The 7,850-nt window shown below is 43.7% G+C and overlaps 1 protein-coding gene across 1 annotated transcript in view; it reads right to left on the reverse strand.

Annotated features, from left to right (window-relative positions):
* Positions 1–7,411, reverse strand: part of CMTM6 (CKLF like MARVEL transmembrane domain containing 6) — a 52,041-nt gene extending 44,630 nt beyond the window's left edge. Inside the window, exon 1 of the mRNA XM_022553704.3 lies at positions 7,210–7,411. Coding sequence (XP_022409412.1) covers positions 7,210–7,347 — 138 coding nt within the window. The 5' untranslated portion in view covers positions 7,348–7,411. The remainder of the gene's footprint in view (positions 1–7,209) is intronic.
* Between the last annotated feature and the right edge of the window lie 439 nt (positions 7,412–7,850).

Below are 7,850 nucleotides of genomic sequence, written 5' to 3' on the forward strand. Positions count from 1 at the left end.
GAAGCAAAATTGAGCTATTTGTAATGAGGTGGATAGACCTAGAGTCTGTCATACAGAGTGAAGTAAGTCAGAAAGAGAAAGACAAATACCGTATGCTAACACATATATATGGAATTTAAGAAAAAAAATGTCATGAAGAACCTACAGGTAAGACAGGAATAAAGACACAGACCTACTAGAGAATGGACTTGAGGATATGGGGAGGGGGAAGGGTAAGCTGTGACAAAGCAAGAGAGTGGCACGGACATATATACACTACCAAACATAAAATAGATAGCTAGTGGGAAGCAGCCCCATAGCACAGGGAGATCAGCTCGGTGCTTTGTGACCACCTAGAGGGGTGGGATAGGGAGGGTGGGAGGGAGGGAGATGCAAGAGGGAAGAGATATGGGATCATATGTATAACTGATTCACTTTGTTATAGAGCAGAAACTAACACACCATTGTAAAGCAATTATACTCCAATAAAGATGTAAAAAAGAGTCATGTACCACAATGTTCACTGCAGCTCTATTTACAATAGCCAGGACATGGAAGCAATGTAAGTGTCCACTGACAGATGAATGGATAAAGAAGATGTGGCACATATATACAGTGGAATATTACTCAGCCATAAAAAGAAATGAAATTGAGTTATTTGTAGTGAGGTGGATGGACCTAGAATCTGTCATACAGATTGAAGTAAGTCAGAAAGAGAAAAACAAATACCACATGCTAACACATGTATGTGGAATTAAAAAAAAAAAAATGTTTCTGAAGAACCTAGGGCCAGCACAGGAAAAAAGACACAGAGATAGAGAATGGACTTGAGGACACAGGGAGGGGGACGGGTAAGCTGGGACGAAGTGAGAGAGTGGCGTGGACTTATATATACTACCGAATGTAAAATAGATAGCTAGTGGGAAGCAGCCACATAGCACAGGGAGATCAGCTCGGTGCTCTGTGACCACCTATAGGGGTGGGATAGGGAGGGTGGGAGGGAGACGCGAGAGGGAGGAGATATGGGGATATATGTATATGTATAGCTGATTCACTTTGTTATGCAGCACAAACTAACACACCAGTGTAAAGCAATTATACTCCAATAGGGCTTCCCTGGTGGCGCAGTGGTTAAGAATCTGCCTGCCAACGCAGCAGACACGGGTTCGACCCCTGGTCGGGAAGATCCCACATGCCGTGGAGTAACTAAGCCCGTGCGCCACGGAGCCCATGAGCCACAACTACTGAAGCCCACGCTCCTAGAGCCTGTGCTCTGCAACAAGAGAAGCCACCGCAATGAGAAGCCCGCATGCCGCAACTGGAGAAAAGCCCTCACGCAGCGATGAAGACCCAACACAGCCATAAATAAATAAATAAATAAAAATTAAAAAAAAATTATACTCCAATAAAGATGCTGGAAAAATAAAGTTAAAAAAATTCAGTGTATTGAGTATTATGTATCCAATATTGTAATATATATAGGAACATGTAATAACAGAGCAACAAGATCAATGTATAAGAAAACAATAATTTTATATTTCATAATTGAGCATTTGTTATACATAAATTCAGGAAATATCAGGAAAATGTTCAGATCCACCTGCACTAATAATAGCTGGAGAAAGATGAGTGGAAAAGCAAGACTCAAATCAGGGCCAAGAGACACACAGGATCAGGATAGGCAGAGGGCATTCCAGGTGCAGCACAAAAGGAACAGATTCATGCCAGCAAGGATTTGCACAGTAGCCCAAAAGGGATAATAAGGCAACCAACCTAACTGGATGGGAAATGATGAGGAAAATGGTTAAGGAGTTGAGTGACAGTGATGATCGTGCCAGGGAGTATGGACTTCTAGATGCAGGCACTGCCTGTCTGGTTTAGCTGGTTAGCAGACAGGAGGAGCGGAGGTCCGGATGAGGCCTGAAGGAACATCAACAGTTCAAGGGGAGGAGAGAACAGGGCAACTTGTACCAGACAAGCAAGTCACAGGAAGTTTAACACTTCTTTCCTAAACTCCTTAAGAAGCAAGGACTTCCGGGACTTCCCTGGTGGCTCAGTGGTTAAGAATCCACCTGCCAATGCAGGGAACATGGATTCGATCCCTGGTCTGGGAAGATCCCACATGCCACGGAGCAACTAAGCCCGTGTGCCACAACTACTGAGCTGCGCACCTAGAGCCCGTGCTCCACAATGAGAAGCCCGCGCACCACAACGAAGAGTAGCCCCCGCTCGCCACAACTAGAGAAAATCCGTATGCAGCAACAAAGACCCAATGCAGCCATAAATAAATAAACAAACAAATAAATAAAAAAAATTTTAAAAGCAAGGACTTCACTGGTGGTCCAACGGTTGGGACTCTACGTTTCCAATGTAGGGGGCTGCACGGTGCAGCCAAAAAAAAGAAAGGAAGTAAACACACTCCTCCAAATTGTAAATCTAACAATGATGCTGCGGAGTGTGTGAGTGGTGTGAGGGCTGAAGTGTGGCTTATTTTATTAATCATACGTATGTAAGTAATCGTATATATTTATGTTTATATTTGTAAGCAGACACTTTTTTGTATTAAAAAAGAAAAAAGATGTGAAAGTTAAGGGAAGAAGTTTGAGAAATGTGTGGTCACCAGCATTAAATACCAAAGTGGTTAAAGATTGGAAAAGAGATAAAGTCACTGAATTGCATAAGGAAATAATGGTGAATGCAACCCATAAATTTAGAGGCTCACTGATTACTTTCTGGCAAACAGTTTTGCTCTCAATGGCATGAAGGCATGTACTAAAGATTGCTTACTGGATATTAGGCTAAGTATCTAACAACAGTACGTACACCCAATGCGGCTCCTTCTAATGACGAAATTTTACCCAAACATAATTAAGGGGATTATCAAGCTCTTAGAGTTGGGAGAGCCCTTGGAGAGCACAGTCTCCCAGCCTCATGCTTACAGTTGATGGGCTTAATCTCTGACAAACTAAATCCCAAGTCAGCCAGGCACAGACAAGAACCCAGGTCTCCTAACTCCTACTCTGTACTTGTTTCCCCCCATAAAGCACTGTTTATTAAGTTCATTTTACGACTATGTATGTTTGTGTAGGTTTTCCCTGTAAGTTGGGTTTTTGAAGTTACAACCATAGTTTTGTGCATTTCCCCTTTTGCTGGTAAATCATACATTAAAACCAATGTGCTAGGGTCACCACATTTGGGAAGTCTTAGTGACTAAAGATGGTCTTACACTTCTGGTGACTTAAATATTTAGATAATGACTACCCTGTGTCTCCATTTCAGTTTCACTACCTTTTCTGAAACTTCAGTCTTCCCTAAACTTAACAGTCATCATACTACATACTAATTCTCCATCATTTAGCAGCCTACCACCAAAAAACTTCCCATGAAAAGAACTTTTTAACATTTGCTATTGATTATAAGGCTCCATCTACACAATTATGAGTCTGTGAATTTCTGAATTTGCTATTAAAAACCCTGTAGTGATACATAAGGTTCAAGTAAACAAATCAGTCAGCCTGAAATCAGGTAAGCCTCCCTTGCCTTCGGCAAACATTTATTCTCCCAAACGTTCAAAGATATAATTTGCTGACATTACAGATCTTCTTCAAGGTAAAAACAGAGCATTTCAATTTAGTACCTAACAGTTTTCACATTTAAATCATGAAAAGAGCACCAACATAATACAAACTGTTTCTAAGTGATTTGTTTCTTGGCACTTACAGAGTAACAATATTTATAATTTAATAAATTTAAATGACTGGTGAATTCTAAATCAAACTGCTTGCCTGAAGAGCCATTATGGGGACTTCCCTGGTGGCGCAGTGGTTAAGAATCCACCTGCCAATGCAGGGGACATGGGTTCAATCCCTGGTCCAGGAAGACCCCACATGCCACGAAGCAACTAAGCCCGTGCACTGCAGCTACTGAGCCTGCGCTCTATAGCCCGCGAGCCACAGCTACTGAGCCCACGTGCCACAAATACCGAAGACCGCGCACTCTAGGGCCCGCCTGCCATAACTACTAAGCCAGCATGCCCCAACCACTGAAGCCCGCGTGCCTAGAGCCTGCCCACCGCAATGAGAAGCCCCGGCTCGCCACAACTAGAGAAAGCTCGTGCTCAGCAACGAAGACCCAACACAGCCAAAAAAAAAAAGAAGTCATTATAATCATAGTACTATGCAGCCTTCAGGACATTCAGTTGGTACCATAAACACAATGTTGGCTTGTGGCAGAGAGAATATCACACATACTTAGATCACTGCACCAGTTTACTAGCAAGGAATTAGGTTGCCAAAGGTCAGTTCTCCCCTTAAAACAAAAACAAACTCCCTCAAAAATAACAATAACAAAAACGTCACAAAATAAAATATGGGCATAAGGACCAGTCTAAGGGTACAATAAACTAATAAAGTGACTGCATCAATTTAGACCTGCAATGACTCCTTATGGTAAATTCTCAGCTGAGTCTCTATTTTTTCTTCAGCTCTGGAAGAGTGGATGGACAAGCCTTTGAAAAAATTAAGGTCACATCTGAATGGTAGACAGAGCCATGTAACTCCCAGAGTATGTTAACTCAAGAACTGGTTATTCTCTTTTCTCTCTAACCTCCCCTTCTGTTTGCAGGCTCCGTTCTCTGTCTACCCTTTGGTGTTCAGCTCTGTACCGGCAAGCACATCCCACAGAGCCTCAGAGATTTCTAAAAATCTTAAGAGTGGAAAGAACCTCAGAGGAAATCCAATGCAACTTCCTAGGACTCTAAGAATTTCCTAAGTACACAGTGTTTTTTAAGTTTTAGAATAAGATTCATTTCCCTTTTGGGGTCTTTGAGAATCTGATAAGATTTATGGGTCTAGAATAATGTACCCAAACACAGAAATGCACTATATTTTGAATAAAATGTCATAGGGCTTGCAGGTCTCTTATTAAAGTACCTCCTCTTTTTTTTTTTTTTTTTTTGGTACACGGGTCTCTCACTGTTGTGGCCTCTCCTGTTGCGGAGCACAGGCTCTGGACGCGCAGGCTCAGCGGCCATGGCTCACGGGCCCAGCCACTCTGTGGCACGTGGGATCTTCCCGGACCGGGGCACGAACCCGTGTCCCCTGCATCGGCAGGCGGACTCTCAACCACTGCGCCACCAGGGAAGCCCAAAGTACCTCCTCTTTTGATTATGGGTTTCTCCACTATGGTGGTTTCCTTCTTGGAGCTTTCCAATTCTATTTAATTAAAAATAAGTTATCTAAAGTAAAACAACTTAAATGCAGAGTTTGAGTTAAGGCAAAGAAGACTTTGCCTGTTGCCCCTGGCTGGATGACAGTTTTCATTTATTCTATATATAACTTCCTTGGGACTTTCTGGGTAACTCCTATAATATACTGTTGTGAAGAGGCAAGACATTAAAATAGACAAAGCAGGAACAAAAAGAAAACCATCAAAATGAAAGGCAATAATGAAATATTTTTTTAATCTATATTAAAGAAAGTGTTCTTGTAACATTTCAAGTTCCCCATAAACAGAGTGAATTCCCTGGTGGTCCAGTGGTTAGGACTCCGAGCTTTCACTGTGGAGGGCACAGGTTCGATCCCGAGTCAGGAAACTAAGATCCCGCAAGCTGTGCAGTGGCAGTTTTTATTCTCTCACTCTTTCTCCTACGGATGATGGAGAACAAGCAGGAATAGTCTAACAACCCTCAAAAGGCAAACTCATCTTCCTCTCCTCTCCACATCCAAGTAAAAAGTCTATCCAAACTTCTGGCTGTATTCTATTCTGAAGATATGGAACTACAGTTTACTAAACTATAAACAAGGTAAAGGGAAATTTTACTTTAGATTTGCCAGTTCTGATTAGAAAGGAAACATAAAGGCAACTAAAAGCAGATTTAATGGGCAACAGACCAGAACTGATGATGTCTTTTGAGCAGCAAGAGTGCTTCAGATGACTATTAACCCTTTTCTGTTCTAAAGAGTTCTACTATTTATGTAGAAACATTTTAGCTCTAAGGCAGAGAAACATAGCTGATATCTAAAAGTCAAGTGAGAGCTGACAAGAGGAAGAGCAGAAGGAAGCCCTTCTGGGTAGAAGGAACCGCCCATGCAAAGGAACAATGGCAGGAGGGAGCTGATGACACCTGGTAAGAACAGAAAGGTTGCCAGTATGGAATTAAAAGGAGATAGAGCCAGACCCTTGGGTTCCACAGGCCACAGTGTCACTTGCTTCCAAATGACTCCCCAATTATTCTCAGAAGTGATCATTTTGGTGGCTAAAAAGTACTGTTTGTTTTCTGACTACTATTTTTCTATCCAATAAAAGCAGGTCATCTGAGTTCTAAGAATGTAAGTTCTGGTTACCTGATTTCTAAGAACTTAAGATTTTTCCAAGGAAACTAACTGGCTATTTTCACTTGGTTGGTTCAAAAAACCAACCCAACCCATAAACACTCTATAAAGTCTGAGTTTTCCTCTTGCAGAAAATGTTACCCATCATTGGTTAAAACAGAACATAGAAACTTAATATGTGTGTAATCTGAATTAAAATTTAAATCTCAAAGATGTTTTGATATTTTCAGTAGTAGGTTTAAGGTCCTTAACCAATGCCCAAAGTAAACTGAAACTCAGCGACATTGAAAAAGAATGCCCTCGCTCTGCTACCTGCACATAACACACACAAAAAGCTGTCCTTTTGACTTCGTATTTGGTACACACATATTGCTCATTCAGAAGTAATTCTTTTCCAGTCAATATAAAACTTTTGGGAGACAATTTATTGGACACACACATCTCTATGCCTTGTGTAGTATCGGAAGACTTTGTCCAACAAATTAAACTGCCCCCTTGGGCTCGCACCAGGAAACCCGCAAGAACCAGAGAAAGATAAACAAAAAGCGTTTCATAGTCTAAATACAGGCACTTTGGGAGATAATGCAGAGTTACAGCTGGGAGAAGGGCCGAAGTCTTACAGAGGAGGAGAGAAAGTCTACGCGGCTGACTTGGGTCTCTGACGCATTTCCTGCGCCCGCCAAACACGCTCGGTGGTCCTAGGTAGCCGTCGGGGACCCAGGGGGGAAGGGAGCCGGGATGAGGGGGCGCCGGCAGGAAGGGGGAGCCCCGAGGGGAACGGCCCCTCCCCAGGCGGAGAGGGAAGGAGCTGGAGATGTGGAAAAGGCCGCTTCTTAACTGCCAGCTGAGAGCCGCTCGACTGTCTCCTCTCGCCCGGGGGCCCCGGCCGCGGACTCACCAGCTGAAGGAGTTTAATGATTAGCCGGGTCCCCTTGAGCCGGCGCAGGTTGAAGTAGGCGACGAGGCCGCTCCGGGCGCCTCTGGCAGGCCCCGGGTGTGCCTCAGTGGTGGATCTGTAGACCGCTCCGTTCTCCATCGCCCACGGTCCGGGAACGCAAGGCCGCAACTGGCGTCGCAGACTTCGCCGACTCCGCTACCAGGACCTTCACTTCCTGGGCCTCCGCCCCACTTCCGGCCGACTCCGCCCCTGCCCCGCCTCTTCCAGAGCCCCGCCCCCTGCCGCGAGGCCTTACCTCTTTTCTAACTTGTAAAGATCTGCGGAGAGACCCAAGGAAAGGGAACAGCAGGTGCAAATGTCCTGAGGATCCAATGAGCTCGGCTCCTTATGAAACGGCTGGTGTGGCTAGGTTAAATAAGGGAGAAAGAGAGGCGGTGAAGTTGGAGATGTAGGCAGAGGCCAGATAATGTAGGGGCCTTGCAGAGCAAGGGAAAAAATTGGATTTCATTTTAAGTGCTATGGGTTTTCTTGAAGGACTTTCAGGATTTCTCCCTCCTGCTTCTCTCTGAATTCCTTCTAGGCTTAATTATCAAAATTGTTTCATTTACTTGTCTCTTTTTTTGTTCACCAGCTGCTACAGC

The sequence above is a fragment of the Delphinapterus leucas genome, chromosome 10 (assembly GCF_059928025.1).
Source record: "Delphinapterus leucas isolate spDelLeu-1000000601 "Yukka" chromosome 10, BTC_Dleu_Yukka2, whole genome shotgun sequence".
In the NCBI taxonomy this organism is placed as follows: Eukaryota; Metazoa; Chordata; class Mammalia; order Artiodactyla; family Monodontidae; genus Delphinapterus; species Delphinapterus leucas.